General features: G+C 53.7%; 1 protein-coding gene across 1 annotated transcript; it reads right to left on the bottom strand.

Annotated features, from left to right (window-relative positions):
- Positions 1–5,513: 5,513 nt before the first annotated feature.
- Positions 5,514–8,321, bottom strand: LOC122448784. Its single transcript, XM_043480393.1, has one exon. The coding sequence runs from the start codon at positions 8,077–8,079 to the stop codon at positions 7,438–7,440; it is 642 nt and encodes a 213-aa protein (XP_043336328.1). The 5' UTR covers positions 8,080–8,321; the 3' UTR covers positions 5,514–7,437.
- Between the last annotated feature and the right edge of the window lie 8,133 nt (positions 8,322–16,454).

Raw genomic sequence — 16,454 nt, 5'->3', positions numbered from 1 at the left:
GTGGCAGCCAGAACTGAAAACCCATGATCTTTCCCCTCATGTACGTCCTTGTGGCCAAAGTTTCATTGGAAATCTAAAATAATTTATCTCATCACAAATTCCTAACAGTTAATTAGAAAAATGTACTAATTGGATACAGATGAGACTGCTGGCTGGCATCACCAATTTACTGGACATGAATTTGAGCAAACTCCGGGAGATAGTGGAGGACAGAGGAGCCTGGCATGCTGTAGTCCATAGGGTCACAAAGAGTCGGACATGACTTAGCGGCTAAATACTACTAATTGGGTAATCTGGTTTCAGACGTTCTAATTATACTCCTGTGTGGGGGGTGTGGAATCAAAAAACATATATAAAATAATAGCACTTTTCCCCCAAAATGTAAAGTATCTAAAGTTTAAGATTGAATAAAAAAATGGCACACACCTCAAATCCTGACAATGAAAGAATATTTTAGTATCTATAAATAGTGCAGTTCTTCTGCATTAAAGGGTGCTATCTGAAAAGGATTTTGGCGACAATTCCCATCAGATGTCCTAGAATTAAATGGATATCCCCCTTTTTAAGGCAACGCGGTTTTAATGAAAGGTCCTACCCTATTTCTTAATAAGAGCACACCCACGAATGACTCCCAGAAATTTCCTCATCGCCTGAGATTTCTAAACCAACCGCAAATTGGGAAAGAGGTGCTGGACACCCCTGGTGATCTGTACCAACACCACGGGCACTCGGCAGGTTTCTAGGAGGAGTTTTACTCCAGGAGTGATGAGCAGGCGTTCTTAGCCTGCCTGACATAAGGCCTGGGGGAAGAAGATCAGAGGGGATGGCGGCCGGCTCTCAGCAGGTGAGCCCGGTAGGCAAGTATCTGGAAGGTGGCGGTGATCAGGGGGAGGGCCGAGCAAACCCTTCCAACCAACCGAGGGCCGCCTCGCCCTCCAGGACTATATTTAGTCAGGGCTGGCGGCCCCAGCAGGGCGGGGCCCGGGGGAGGCCCAGGCCGGCCACCTGCACAAACCCCAGCGCCTGCCGCCCTGCCGGCATCTCGGTGGGGACGTGCTGGGGCACCACGACTGCTGCTGCCCAGCCACCGGCACCCTCGCTGACATTTCCTCCAGCCCTCTGCCGGGCACGTGCCACCCATCTGACTGACAGATCCGGCCCACGACAAGGGAGGGGGCGTGCGGGGCCGCGGCCGGCAGGGACGCTGGCCAGGAGAGTTAGTTTCACTTTCTAGTTTTCTTCCCTGGGTCGCCTCTCACCCAGACGGCAGAAAACGTCCTTGAAATGCCAAGGGAGAGAGGAATCTTCAAAAATGTTCCCTGTCGTTGTCTTTTTTTTTTATTTTCTCCCTCCCAAGGTCATTGTTTGCCTCTGAAGACCGGGTTAACAGCCTTTGGTGAAAACCCCAACTACGTAACTTCGGTCCCCGGGGCTGCTGAGCCCTAATATGATTACACATCTAAATGCAATAAACGGGGCAAAGTGGTATTATTTTTCTGGGAAAAACCAACATCATAAAAGGGTCTTTATTGAATCAAGGGCCGGTGAACTGTTCTCTTGCCTAATTATGGCTCCCCAGTGAATGGGGCTGGGTTTCCAGGCAGGACGCCTTACAGCTCTCCAGCCCAAAGGGCGACGGGATATTTGTCAGGACTTGTCTCATCACAACAAAATCCACCGAGAGGACGATGGAAGGGAGGATGCCAAGGCAGGCTGGCCGCAGCCCCCCTCCCCCACCCACCAGCTCTGGAAACAGGGGGAGCTGGTTCTTGGGGCCCTGCTTCTGTTTTAAGGCGTGTCCTCCTCGCGGCTCCATCCTCACCTCTTATGTTCAAAGTCAGGATCCTAGACCCTGCTCCTTTCCACTGTCAAAGCTTAAGTAATTTCCCAGCGTCCCGACACTGCCCACTCTATCCCCAGCTCTATAGAAAAGGCCCATTGTGGAAATGTGATATTTTGCAGATGTTTTAACATTCAGCGATTTGGCCGAGGTTCACATGCACCCAGACCTGGGCGACAAAGCAACCGCCTGCTATCCCCAGACACGGGAGGAGAGGCAGGGCTGGGGGGCTAGATGGACCGAGGCTCAGCCCAGGGCGGGAGGAAGCCTCCGCACTGCCCAGCTGGGAGCAAGTGGGCTGGTTGACTTTTCCCAGATACACAGGGGTCTGGCCAGGCAAGTTGGAGACCAACATTTTGCTTATACGCAAGTCCTGGTTCCAAATAGCTGTTGAATCGCCCTCTTGGTTCCAAGAGCAAAGACAGTTTTTTTTTTTCCCCCATGTTCTTAAGCTCACAACAGCAAGCTCCCTAGGAAAGGATTCTCAAGAACAGTATCCCGATGCTCTCACTTCAGTTCAGTTGCTCAGTCATGTCTGACTCTTTGCGACCCCATGGACTGTGGCAAGCCAGGCCTCCCTGTCCATCACCAGCTCCCGGAGTTTACGCATATGCTCTCACTAACAAGTGATCAAATGAACTCACAACCAGAAGAATCTGTGACTTTGCGCCCCACCCTCCCCTCTTAGGGTATACCAGGCCTATCTCTGCGAAGAAATGGGAACCCCCACCCCACCCCCACATGGCTTTTCTTGCAGGCTTTTCTCCCCAGACAGCAAAGTGGCAAGGAGGCTTGCCAGGCTCAGGGTGTACTTCCCTGACCTCACTGAGGTTCCTTCACTGGCCCCATAGATCCTGGGGTGAGCTATAGAGTCACTTAAGAACAGCCACTGGGACTCCCCCCCACCCCCACGCTCGGGTCCCCCACCACGAGCCCGCCGGCGTTTCACCCAGGCCTCCTCATGTGACCCCTGTATTGGACTACAGAACGGACATGTATCATCACTGATGGGGAAACAGTCCCAGGAAGGCATGTCACCGGTCCAAGGTCACCCAGCTAGTCCAGGGAAGAGAGCCTATAAAGCTATCGCCCTTTCCCCAACGCCTGCCTTCAGCCTCCTGCGAAACCAGTTTCCGTCAACATGTAAGCAGCGCTGCAACTGACCTGTTTTCAGAAGGGTTGGGGGAGGAGGTCTGCCTCATAGTTGGAAGGGCCAAACTTAAGCCTCAGTCACCCAAGGAGGAGAAGCCAGCGTTTCTCCTTGAGCCCCACACACCCCAGGGCAGAAATCCAGTGCGAGGAAGCTCGTTTCGTGAGAATGAACCACAAAATCCTCAAAGACGGATCCAAATCTCCCAGTTGCACATCTCAGTTTTGCTCCCAACCCTCCCAGGGTCCCAGGCCCGTGCCCTCCTCTGCACCTCCAGGCAGGCTGCCGCTGGGCTCCAGACCTTAGGATGTTTAGGCTACAAGGGGTATGCGCTGTATTCGGTGCAGACCCCACTTGACAGAAAAAGGGGGATCTCAGGTCCAGAGTGGCAGAGCTGAGATTAAAATCAGGCAATGGTTCTTTCCACATAGCACCTCCTTCCCCAGTCCTCCTGGGCAGCCAACACAAGGGGTCTGGCTCCAGGGCAATTTCAAAATTCCCCAGAGCCTGCCAGAGGGGAGGAGGGAGAGGGGAGGGAGCGCTCAGTGGGTAAGAAGTCACCTGCCCGGTGTCCCCGCAAACCCTGCCCACTGCCCTGGGCTGGAGGGATTAGGGTCTACCTCAACCGCCAGTTTGAAATGCAGAATAAAAACACCACTAAGTCATAAAAAGGGCTTTTCCTGGTGGCTCAGTGGTAAAGAATCTGCCTGCTAATGCAAGAGAAAGTAGGTTTGATCCCTGAGTGGGGAAGATCCCCTGGGGAAGGAAATGGCAACCCACTCCAGTACTCTTGGTCTGGGAAATCCCATGGACAGAGGAGCCTGGCGGGCTACAGTCCGTGGGGTCACAAAGCAACTAAAACAACAACAAGGCCACAAAAAAGCATAAGGAAGTCCAAGGAAATCCTATTTTTTAACTTCCCATGCTGATTACTCTGCAGCACTTTTTGGAATATCAAAGTACTTCCTTCCCCTCCCTCAGCCCCTCGATTCTGCACCCTGTTCGACTGGTCCCACTAGCGTGTATCTGGCTGGCCAAGTTGGTCAAGAAGGCCAAGGTGGTCAGTGAGTGAGCAGGCCAAGAGCAGTTGTGGCAATTTGTCTTTCCTGGGGGCCTCCTTGGGACCTTTCAGGCTGGACGCATGGCAGAGTGGATGTGCGAGGTGGCCACTTCTGCACGCCCAGGGCTCCTTTAAGGAAGCAGACCCACCCACCTCCCTGTTCACAGCTCACTGGGGGCTGGCTCCAATCCAGGAGGCTCTACTGCACCTAGAAGGCTGAGCTTCCCACTCTCTCAGCACAGGAGGCAGTTGTGAGATCCTGGGGGAGTCTTGCCCCTCAGAGTTGCAGCCTCAGCTATAACAAGAAGACACACCACACCACTCATCTGCTCTCAGAACTGGGGTACTGACAGGAGTGGGCAGGAGGGGCCATGACCGTCTTACCCACGGTTGTCACCCCAGCCTGGCCCAGGCCCTGGCATGTGGTTGGTGGACAATAGGCTCCGACAGGGGAAGGGGGTCCCAGACATCACCCCGCTTTAGGATTACAAAGCTGCTGTTCCCAGTGGGTTAAGTAACTTGCCCAAAGCCACGGGCTTATTCAAAATAAGAGGGACTCTTAAAGGTCTACTGGTAAGTGCCAGGCACTTTGCCTGCACTTTTCACATAAGCCTCACCACAGTGTTACAAGGGAGGTCTCAGAACCCTTGTGTACAACAGAAGAAATGGGCACAGAGAAGTTACTTGTTAAAGGCTACCCAGCTGGCAAGCGGCAGTTAGGAGGACTCCAACTCTACCCCCCAGGCTCCTCTGTCCATGGGATTCTCCAAGCAAGAATACTGGAGCGGGTTGCCATGCCCTCCTCCAGGACATCTTCCCACCCCAGGGATTGAACCCAGGTCTCCCACATTGCGCGCGGATTCTTTACCATCTGAGCCACCAGGGAAGCCCAACTCTAGCCTATCTGTACCCCAAATCCACCTTTGTGGCCCTCACACCGGGCTGCTTCAAGAAAAGCCTTCATGGACCCCCAGTGGATCCCTGCTTCTGACAGCTGGGACATCAGTGCACAGACCCGGATCGGGAGCGCTGTCCTTCTGTGTGAAAGCACAGAGACAGGCCAAATATTTACCAGCCCGTGCAGAGCCACAAACCAGCCTGACAGCAGAATCAACTCCGTGCAGGAATGAAGGCCAAGCTGTCGCTACAGAAAGGGGGTGGGGTGGGGTGGGGGGCAGGATCCTGACCGTTGCTGAGGCTTCAGACAGCTTGGCTTTGGTCAGAGGAACTGAACGAGACCTGGGGAGGCAGCTCGGAGGCTGTCTCTACAACTGCCACCGGAGAAACCCTGGAGCGATTTTCAACTATCAGAATTTCAACTATCAGAGTTGCTAGCTAGCCCTTTGGGAAGGAGGTGAGAGGGTCGGCCTCTCCCAACGCTCCTTTGTCCATTCAATCTGGCTGGACAAAAATTGATCTCTCATCTTTTCACAGGCTTGGATATTATTTTTCTTTAAAAAAAAAAAAAAAAAAAAGCTAAATGGGTGAGGTTAATTATTCACCAGGTTGCAATTTACTTAAGAGTCAAGGGAATGCACGTTTCCTTCCAGTAGGCAGGGGGATTTCACAGTCTTCCCTGGGGGTCTGGCTAAAACCCTCCCCTCCCACCAGCTTCCCACCTAGCATTCAGCAGCTTCCTGAAGGCAGCTCCAGGGCAAACAAGTTCCCTGTTTAAGCCACTCCCCCCACCAAGTTTCTAGATATCCAGCTTAGAAGGATGGATTGGGGTGGGGGTGGGGCGGATGGAGGCATCAGCACCAGGAAACTTTGAGAATTCAAAAGGGGCGGGAAATCAAAAAGCTCTCAATTCCTAAATACAACGGCCTAAATCAGCATAGTTTGGCGGCTGGAGACCAGGCCAGTCCAGACCATAGGCGTAGCTGATTCAATCACATCTTGCAAAGGGGGAAAAAAAAAAGGAAAAACCTAATCACTCACTCCCTCACCCCCCAAGAAATGAAGCCCGAGGTGATTCCTAAAAATCCCTGTAACTCTGAGCAGCCCACAAGGAGGAGGCACAGACTTAAAGAGAAAAATGCCGGCCACCTGGGCAATCCCTTATTCCCAGGGATTTATGCCCCTCGTCCTCCGTGCCTGTTACCTCCAGGGTGGTTGCAAAGCTTTTCTGTATCTCATTGCTCCAGACCAATCCTGCGGGTGTTTTAGACCACGCAGTATTCTAGAGATTTCCACTTCATTTAAGATACTGATCCCCAGGGCCGGGAGAGGCATGGGTTCAAAGGGAGAACTCTGTTTTCCCAGCCCGACTCAGTACTCCGAACAGACCCTTTTCTTTCATTAGGGAAAACCCTCCAGCTGAGAGCTTCCCAGGTCGCTCAGTGGTAAAGAACCCGCCTGCAATGAAGGAGACCTGGGTTTGATCCCTGGTCGGGAAGATCCCCAGAGAAGGAACTGGCAACCCGCTCCAGCATTCTCGCCTGGAGAATTCCATGGACAGAGGAGCCTGGTGGGCTCCAGTCCGTGGGGTCCTAAAGAGTCGGACATGACTTAGTGACTAAACAACAAACAACAACTGCAGCTGAAGTTCCCACCAGTCCCCTCCCAGACAATTTTCCTCAAAACTGAGTATGTCTGCACGTTTAGATGCATGGCCCTAAGGAAACTCTTTTCTCCCACAATTCTGGCGTTTGCACGGTCCACGGGTTAGAGTTGGCAGGACAAAGCTCACACGGAAAAAATGCCGGTCAACAGCAGTTCTGGGCTCTGCCCACTCCCAGGCTCACGCACCGGCCCAACCCTGCCTGGGTGGCCCCACAGCCCAAGGTGTCCCCTCCATTCAGGCCCCTTCATGGCCACTGGAACAGGGACACAGGTGTGGCAGGATTCCAGCGAGGTCTCTACACAGGCCCACAGAAGTCAGAGAAGATTCTGGAAGAACCTTCCACATCCTTGAGAGAGGTGGGCCGACCTGGCAGGGTGGGTTTCTCCCTCCTCCCTGCTTTCAGAAATCTATCCTGTTTTCCAAAGCCAGGAAGAAGGGGGCCCAAAGAGCCCTATTTTGTCAATTGGCCCTTTGCACGGTTCAGGTCACCTCCCGACATGTTCCCAAATGTTTTCCCAAGGTCCCCACTGCCAAGACAGCCCAAACACAATACAAACAAACAAAAATAAACAGAAAGTTCCAACGCCAGGCAGATGCGAGGTTTCAGGGGTTACTGGGGTTTTTCTTTTGCCGGAGGAGATAGAAGCAAAGTTATAGGATAAACAGTTTAAGAAGGGAATTTGAGCAGAAAACTTGAAGAGGACTGGGGGTGGGGGGAGGTCAGCACAATGTTGCCTAGGTCAGGGAACAAAAGGCTGGCCATTAAGAACACACCTACAAAAATGCATCTTTAAAGAAATGGTAGTGCCGCTCGGGGAGAGGGGCTAAACCTCCACATCCTGGCCCGGGGCAACTCTAGTCCTCGCGCGGTCCTCACCACCCTCAAGATCAAGGTGGAGGCTCCGGAAAGCCCAGCAGGGCAGGGCCCCGCAGGCGAATAGGCTCGGCCGGGGAGAAAGAGGGGCCCGTCTCTCCCTTCCCTCCAAGTCGGCCGCGGCCAGGATCCGGCTCCACCCGGAGGACACTAACCGCCCGCAGGGACCAACTCGAAACTCCGAGTGCGTTCCCACCGCTCCTGCCAAGCGCAGGGATCCCTCGAACCTTCCACATAGAGCCCGCGGCGAGCGCGCCCCGCCATCCCGTCTCCGGTGTGGACCCGCGAGGTGCGGCCCGGCCCGGGTCCCCGCCCCGCCTTGGGCACCGAGCTCGCGTCCGCCGGGGAGAAAACGGCGAGGGGCGAGGAGGAGCCGTCGGTCCTGGGGGCCGAGGACTGGGACTTTGTAGGCCAGTTGAACCGACACCTTCATCTCGCCCGCAAAGACCCAGCTCTCAGCTCCCGCGCGTCTCGGATTCGGGCTGCGCCCTCGACGGGCTTCCTGGGGCTGGATCCGGCCGCCCTCTTTCCACGCGCTCGTCTCGGCTGAGGCTCTGGGTTTTCCCCAAGCGGCATCCCCCAAAGGCGGCATCCTGCTCGCCTGACCTCCACCAGCTGGCTCCGAGACCAGCCCTCGAAGGGTTACATGACGCCCAGCGCACGGCGGCGTCCGGGCCGCCGGGGCGCAGGCCGAGGGACAGGGCTGGGGCGGAGGAGGCGGGGGGACCTAGCCTTTCCCCATCCTCCACCGCCAGCCGAGCGCAAGAGTTCCATGCAGAGAAACTTCGCCAAGATCCCACGCCGCGCCCGCGAGGCCCAGCGCCGCGCCGCCTGGGTTACCTGCGCTCAGATATGCCGGGCGCAAGGCCGGCCGGGCCGCTCGCACCACAGGCCGTGCCCCACGCTGCATCTGGGAGTCCGGGGGCGCATCCGCCAGTCGTGCCCGGCACCCCGACGTTCCGGGGGCCAGCGCAAGCCGGGTCGGGGGCCGGGGCCTCGCTCGACCCGCCTGGGACCTGGGGGCCGCCGCCGCCGCTTCCCCAAGGAGCGCGAGCCGGGCGCCGCGGGGAGAGAAGCCGGGCGGCGAGACCCCTCGAAAGTTGGGGGAGTTCCTCCCGCTAGCGGCGCGGCCCAAGCTGGCTCCACGTGCTGGTGACACATCAGGAAGGCTGCGCGCCCCAAGGCTCCAGGCGGGCGGACGCGGCCAGCGCCCGCCGCACCGCCTCCCGGAGCCTGGAGGACGCGCCCCGCCCCGGCCCGCCCTCCGCCCGCCCCTCGGCGCCACCGCCCCCGCCCCGGGCCGCCGAGTCCTCTCCAGCCGGCGGCACCGGCGGGAGGACACCCGGGCGGGGTCCGGGAGGCACCGGCGCCCCTTGCCCTGGCCGTCCGCGCCGCTCCGGGGATCGAGTCCGGCCGCGGGCTGCCAGACTCGACAGTCTCAGTGCCTTCCTCCCAGGCACGCAGCGCTTCCCGCCCCCGAGCTCCAGTAATTTTCCTTTTTCCTCCTCGGACCGGTCGGAGGCCGCTGCCAGCGCTTCCTCCCTCGAAGGCCGGCGCCGAGAGCCCCCTGCCGGCCACTCCACTCCTGGGCCGCGTCCCCGGCCCGCCTCAACCTCCCCACCAGGAGCCTGCGGGGCCGGCCAGGCCCTTCTCCTGGGCAAATCAGTTCAGTTCAGTGGCTCAGTGTCCGACTCTTTGCGACCCCATGAGTCGCAGCACGCCAGGCCTCCCTGTCCATCACCAACTCCTGGAGATTACTCAAACTCATGTCCAATCAAGGAGATACTAAATGTAAGAAGCCAAGCACTGTACCCTGCAGCACTATTTTTGAAACGTTAATTTTCCCCGCCCCCTTCCAGTGACCTGCTGACCACCACCTCTCTTCCTTGCTGTGCTGTCCTAAAGGAAAACCCGAGGTCTTTAGCGGGGAGGGAGTAAGGATGTACGGAAAAGCCTCGAGGCTGAGGGAGAACTTTCCCAAGGCTGGAGAGGGGTTGGAGTTCAGTGGAATCCCCACTGGTGGGGACTTGCTGCCTCACTCATCTCTGGGGGCACCAGGACGTGGGGGAGCAACCGCCTGCCTCACCTGAGACCAGTCTGGAGCATCCCTAGGCCTTCACCAAGATCCCCATCCTCAAGGCGGCCGGGACTCCAGGGACCATGGCAGAGGACGGGAGAGCTCAGTCATTCAGTCCTGTGCAACTCTTTGCCACCCCATGGACTGTAGCCTGCCAGGTTCCCCTGTCCGTGGGATTTCCCCAGGCAAGAACGCTGGGGTGGGTTGTCATTTCCTCCTTCGGAGGATCAAACTCGAGTCTCCTGCATTGGCAAGCAGAATCTTCCCATTGGGCCACCTGGGAAGCCCATGGCAGAGGGAGTGACGGGTAAACCTAAATGACTGAGGTTGAACTTCCCTGCCTCTCTTCAGAGAGAGCCTTGGAGTCAGGTTTAAATAATGAGACATACCTGCTTTGTGGCCCAGGATAGATATTGGCTATGGTCCTGTCTTCTCTTTCCTGGCCTCATCAATCCAAATCATGCCTTAAAACTTCACTGTGGTGGGGGCTGAGTGGTTTATCTGCTCGATTTGCCAGCTCACCCCACACCCCGACATGGAGATCCCAGCACAGGACAGACAGATGTACAGAAGCAGGTGCATCCAGGAAAGCAGATCTGAGAGGATGGAGAGCAGATGGCGGCCAGGCCTGGCAGAGGTGCCCAGTGCTGGGGCATGGCTGGCCGCTGGCCCCAAGCCTCTGTAATCCCCATTTTGTGGGAGCCCAGGATTAGAAGGGAAGAAAGAGGAAGATGCCCTGACATTGCTGGTGATGCTGCGGGTGCTGGCGGGGGTCTGAGGTTCGTGCTCTGCTTTCTCTTCCTCTTTTATTGCTCTCTCTAAATCTGACAGACCCTTTGGATCTCTGAGACTCGAGGAGTCTGGAGGAGCCGGTGTCCTGGAGGGATGAAAGGGCAGGGATGTAATGGGTTTACCCCAGCGCTGATCCCAGAGAAACCGGCAGAAGATTAAGATTTGCTCCCAGAGCTTGAAATCTCCCTGCTACCCCCTGACCACATCAAAGGACATGGCCGTGGGGGGCGCCTAATCCCATCAATGGAATCAAAGCTGGACAAGAAAGGAAATTCTGCAAACTTGTGCAGCGTCAGGACACGGCTCACAAGAGAAAAGATAAGATACAGCAGGGCCCTGGCCTCCTCCGCTAGGGGGTTACGTCCCAGGAAAGGTCCTGAATCAGTCCACAAGCAGACAGGGCCTGTTCTTTGCTTCTTTAGGTGCCCACTGTGGGAAGATCAACCACAAGAATTCAGAAACTGGGCAGTAGGGCTGGGCCTGCCTCCAAGGACAGAACAGGACCCTGAGAGGGCTGGACTCATCTGTGTCTCACAGTTCTGGTGGCTCTCAGCGTTCAGAAAATGCTTTCAGAGAGATGCTCCCTTTTACCACTGTGTCCCCAAAGCCTGGTGTTCATATGTGAGATGTTTTAGGTTAAAAAACAATGTAATGCTGCTGCTGCTGCTAAGTTGCTTCAGTCGTGTCTGACTCTGTGCGACCCCATAGACGGCAGCCCACCAGGCTCCCCCGTCCCTGGGATTCTCCAGGCAAGAACACTGGAGTGGGTTGCCATTTCCTTCTCCAATGCATGAGAGTGAAAAGTACAAGTGAAGTTGCTCAGTCGTGTCCGGCTCTTAGCGACCCCATGGACTGCAGCCCACCATGCTCCTCCGTCCGTGTATTTTCCAGGCAAGAGTACTGGAGTGGGTTGCCATTGCCTTCTCCAAAAAAAACAATGTAATAGATATTTTGAAAAATAATTTCATGAATATTGTTATCATGATGAGATTCAAATGAGCTAACTCAAAGACCAGTATTTAGCAAATAAGACTGAGTGAGCATGCACGCACAAGTGGTATTCTGCTCTGGCAAAAGTGAGAACAGTGTGTTAGTGGTTCTGTCGGGTCCAATTGTTTTTGATCCCATGGACTGTAGACCACCAGGCTCCTCTGCCCGTGGAATTCTCCAGGCAAGAATACTGGAGTGGGTTGCCATTTCCTTCTCCAGGGGATCTTCCTGACCCAAGGATCGAACCTGGGTCTCCTGCATTGCTAGCGGATTCTTTACTATCTGCGCCACCAGGGAAGCCAAAAAGTGATGACAGTTGCTTGCAAATTACTAATTAGAAAAATGCTCCTTCCGACCATCTTTAGAGAAGCATTGCTTTAGAAGTGTGGCTTTCAAACAGTCAGCCATGCCTCATGGGAGGAAATATATATACGTTTATAAAATGTTTTATAAAACCATTCTTATGCACTCAAATTACTTGATGTTAATCCATTCTGTTCCATGTTAAAAAAAAAAAAAAAAACAGCTGCTTGCAAGCTATTCAATTTACTTCCACCTCCTACAGTTTGAAAAAGCCTGCCTTAGAGAACAGGCCATGATGATGATTGCAGCTCTTAGTTGGTGAGAAAATTTTCAGTGCCAAGACCCCGTGCTAAGAGCTCCGTACACTCTCACAATGACTCTAGGTCAGAGGTATTATTATTGCCCACATTTTACAGGTGAAATTACTTGCCAGGGTCAGTCAGCCAGTAAGTGCAGACGGAGAGCAGCCCCTCTCCACCCCGGTCTGCTGCATTCCCCACCAGCATCTTCCAGGAAAGTATCTCAGAAGAGCCCAGTCTCTGGGCATTCACACACCTCTGCTCTGACCCTCCCTCCACGTCTGCCCTGCGGCTCCTCCCATTTCCCCCACCCCCACCATCCGCGCACCCACGGGAGTCAGGCTCCTAAGCAAGCTAACCTCAGAGCCCCCAGATGAGGGTGGGAGTGTGGGTGTGACACAGAGGGTCGTCATGTCTCTGCCACCTTGCCCTATATACCCATCCCCATGTCTGGGAGGAATCAACCTGCCTTGGGGTAAAAGTCCCACAGATCGGGAGACACTGACCTTATTCTTGGGCTTCCCTCCCTCTAGATTCTTCCCTAGGCCTCTCCCTGCTACTCTGTTTGAAACCGCAGCCCCCTTTCCATCACTTCTTATCCCCAACTCGGCCTTTCTCTCCTTCCATAGCCCTCCTCCCCTCGAACGCACCGTCTCATTTCCTCATTTGCATACATTCCGTCTCCCTTGCTGATCTTTGCCTCGGTCTTTCAGGATGTGAGCGCCGCAGGGGTAGGTCGTTTCCCCTCTTTCAAATACCACCACTGTACCCCTGTCCACATAATCCACTCTCAGCAAAGATGTGCTGAACGCCTTTCAGTCCTGCACATACTGCCCTAAGAACTGCTTTGCCATTGCTGGATGGGTTTGGCTGCCCCAAACCAGGGCCCCATCCAGAGCCCCCTCTGGACACACACAGAGGCCCAGCCACTCTCTAACACCTGTGATTTCACCCATTTTTCTCTCATAGGGTGACTGCATTCCTCCCAGGGCGGGAGGGCCACATTCACTGTGGCCTCCAAGGCCCAAACCATGCAAGGTATTTAATATTAACCCCATGTTCCAGTCCTGATTCTCTGCTAATAATGAATATGCGCCACCTCTCTAGGAGGGCATCAAGCGCTGTGATGTGGCAGGGCAGGAATGAGAACTCTGATTTATGGATACAGAAACTGGGCTTGGGGAGATGAAATGATTTATCCAAGGTCACTCTGTACCGAGTTCTTTTCCCTCAACTTCCTCCTCTGGACCATCCAGCCTATCCAATGTCAGGATTGTGCATAGTCACGGTTGTGCCGTGTTCTCTTCAATTTCTTGCCACCAGTCAGACAGAGCTCGGACTGCCCTGGTGAGCGAGTGGATAAGAATCCACCTGCCAGTGCAGAGGATCCGCGTTCTATCCCTGCTCTGGGGAGATTCCACGTGCCACGGAACAGCTAAGCCTGTGCACCACAACTCCTGAGCCCGCACTCTAGAGCCTGCCGGTCGCAAGTACTGAGCGCCGCCTAGAACCCGTGCTCTGCAACAAGGAAGCCACCAAATGAGAAGCCCACTCTCTGCAACTAGAGGAGCCCCTGCTTTCTGCAACTAGAGACAGCTTGCACACAGCAATGAAGCCCCAGTGCAGCCACAAATAAACACATAAATAATATTTATAAAACAACACTAAAAAAAAAAAAAGATCTAGGAGTTTGTCTTCTGGGGAATCCAGCTGTTGACAGGGAATTTCTGTGTCCCTTCCCTGCCTCTGCAGCCTGATATTGGGGTCAAGCCTAATGATTTTGTTCACTATGTTCTTTTTCTATTGATCAAGGGTGAATAGTACACAAGAGAAGGACCAGCTTGGCCCACAGGCTGGCAAAGAGATGGGCCATCTCCTGAGTACATGTCAGGTTATCGTCAAAGATGACTTTTCCCAGCAGATTTGAGCCCATCCTGCAGAAAAAGCTTAACTTATGTGATGAAGGTAGTGCTTTCTGAATGACCTTGAACAAATCACTTCCCTTCTCTTTGCCTATCTCTGAGGCTGTATGAGAGGTTTGGGAGATTGCTTTCACTCCTGTCAGTCTGTGATTCCAAGATGGCAACTTCTGTCCCAAAGGATGGGATTGTACCTTTAGTATTTGCTTATAAAATTATCAACAAGAATATTTGCTTCTTAATTTGAAATTCCATTTTATGAGCAAGGTCAGTGGTGGGATAAGGGGGCTGAGGGGGAGAAAAGCACCTCTCCCTGTTTAGATGCAACCTAGATCATGATATTCGAGTGTCAGTGATGATTGAGTGAGGGTAGAAGTAGCTAGGATTGTTTGTGGTGCTCTGGCAAATTCCTGTTCAACCTCCAAAGCCCAGCCACATTGTCACCTCCTCCAGGAAGACCTCCTCAACCCTTCAAGCAAGGTCCTCTCTTGTAAGAAGGCTCTTTTCTCTGTACCAGGTACTGGAAACACAGACTCCAGTGAGACACAGTCCCAGTCCTGAGGGGCCTCCCGGCTATGGTGTGAAACACACAGAGGTCTCCCATACAATAAGCTGTGAGTCATTCATTCTCTGGGGGAATCAGAGATTTCTCAGAGGCGGTGATACCCGAGTCTCACCAAAGGGATGGAATTTGACTCTGAACCAGTGACTAGATCTAGCCACTAATTTGCAGGCAATACCAAGGACAGAAGAACTTGAACTGTACTAACAGTCTGCAGTCAGCAAAGTCTAGACTATGGGAAACTCTCCAGGTCAAATGGGCCGGATTCCTCAACAGACACTCTGCAAAGAAATCAAAGGGAAGGAAGCGAATTCTAGTGATTGGAGGGGGGGGAACAAAGCTGAAAAGACATAATTTTTCAAATGGGCAAAGTTCAATTCCAGGTTGTAAAGATATAAAGATGCACAATGAAGTGATAAGTTAAAAGGCAAGAAAGTGATTACTATAAAAGCAGGGAGCATGGTTGCTTCTGGCTGTCGGGAGGTTGTGACTGGGGGGAGGGCACACGAAGGAGTTTTCTGAGTGTCTGATAAAGTTCTCTGACCTGGGTGGTGGTCTTTTTATAACTCATTCACTTGATATGTGTGGTTTCTGAAACTGTGTTTTATTGTACAACAGAAGATTTAAAAATAAATATCTCCAGGCTGGAATATTGGACTAAAAGTGACAGCACAAGGCAAAATAGATCTACTTGCCAAATTCTGCTTTTAAGTTAAATAATATTCGCTCGCAGGAAAGAATCGGCCTGACCTAAAGTAGCTGATATTTTTAAAAATATCTTGGAGGTTTCAGCCGCCCACAAATGGTTGTGCCTGCCTACGTGGCTCTTCAAGTGCAGTCTCAGAGGCCCTGTGTTTGTCCTAGATCTTGGGGGGAGCCACTGTGGGGAGGTTTGAGCAAGGAGAAACTGATGGGGGAGGGGTTGGGGGTGATTTGTAGCTCTGGTCCTGCCCATCAGGGAGGAGAAGCTGTTACTCTGGATGAAGCAGCCAGGGCTGTATAGTCTCATCACGAAGGCGCCATGTCCAAGCCCTACTGTGAAATTCACTACTTTGGCAGCCATGAGAGAGAGAGGGTGGGGTGGGGCCCCTGGAGGCCTCTCCCCGTCCTCCCCCGCCACCCCCCGACCTTGCTTCTCCAAGGGCCAGGCTCACAAGGCACTTAGAAAACATCTCTTTCAACTCTTGAATTTTGCAACCAAGAAAGTTGAAGTCCAGGGTATGTAAGTGATTTAACAGGGGTCAAGCAATAAACACCAGGCTTCCCTGATGGCTCAGATGGTAAAGAATCTGCCGCCAACATTTGATCCCTGGGTCAGGAAGATCCCCTGTAGAAGGGAATGGCAACCCACTCCACTATTCTTGTCTGGAGAATCCCGTGGACAGAGGAACCTGGCTACTCCTCTACGGGCCATGGAGTCGCAAAGACTCGGACAGGAATGAGCGACTAACACTTTCACTTTCACACACGGCAATAAACTCAATACAGGTGTCCCCTTCTGCTTCTGCCCTCCCTTCAAGCATGGACGTGAGTGTAGGGATCTGTGGGCCTGCAAGGTAACTGCCAGGCCTCTTGGCTCACCATGGTGCTTGTATTGGACCTGCCTTCACTTCCACCTCCTCTCACCAACATTGACTTGGGATATGTACTTGACCCCTGCCTCTAGCTTGTTACCTCTGGGTTCCCCCATGTTTCCCCCAACATCTGTATGTTGACCTCTTCTGTACCTTGACCCTCTTTTATTGACTTTGGCTTGACTCATCCACCCCTCCACCCCGCTCTGTTGGGGTGGAATTCTCTGCTCCAGCAACAGCAGGAAACCCAATGTCCAGCATCCGAGTTCCTTCTCATCAGGAATCCAAGCTGAGGGACAGTATTCAAGGCTGTAACCAGGAATCCAGGACCTTTCCCCTTTGTATCTCATAATGACTGGAGTCTGAATGTCTGGAAAATCAATTTGCACTTAGTCAAAATTCCATGACGACACTCAGCATTCCATTCGAAAACCAAGCGTGGGGGCTTCCC

This window comes from Cervus canadensis, chromosome 1 (genome assembly GCF_019320065.1).
Source record: "Cervus canadensis isolate Bull #8, Minnesota chromosome 1, ASM1932006v1, whole genome shotgun sequence".
Classification (NCBI taxonomy): domain Eukaryota; kingdom Metazoa; phylum Chordata; class Mammalia; order Artiodactyla; family Cervidae; genus Cervus; species Cervus canadensis.
This window is presented reverse-complemented; position numbering and strand designations above follow the sequence as displayed.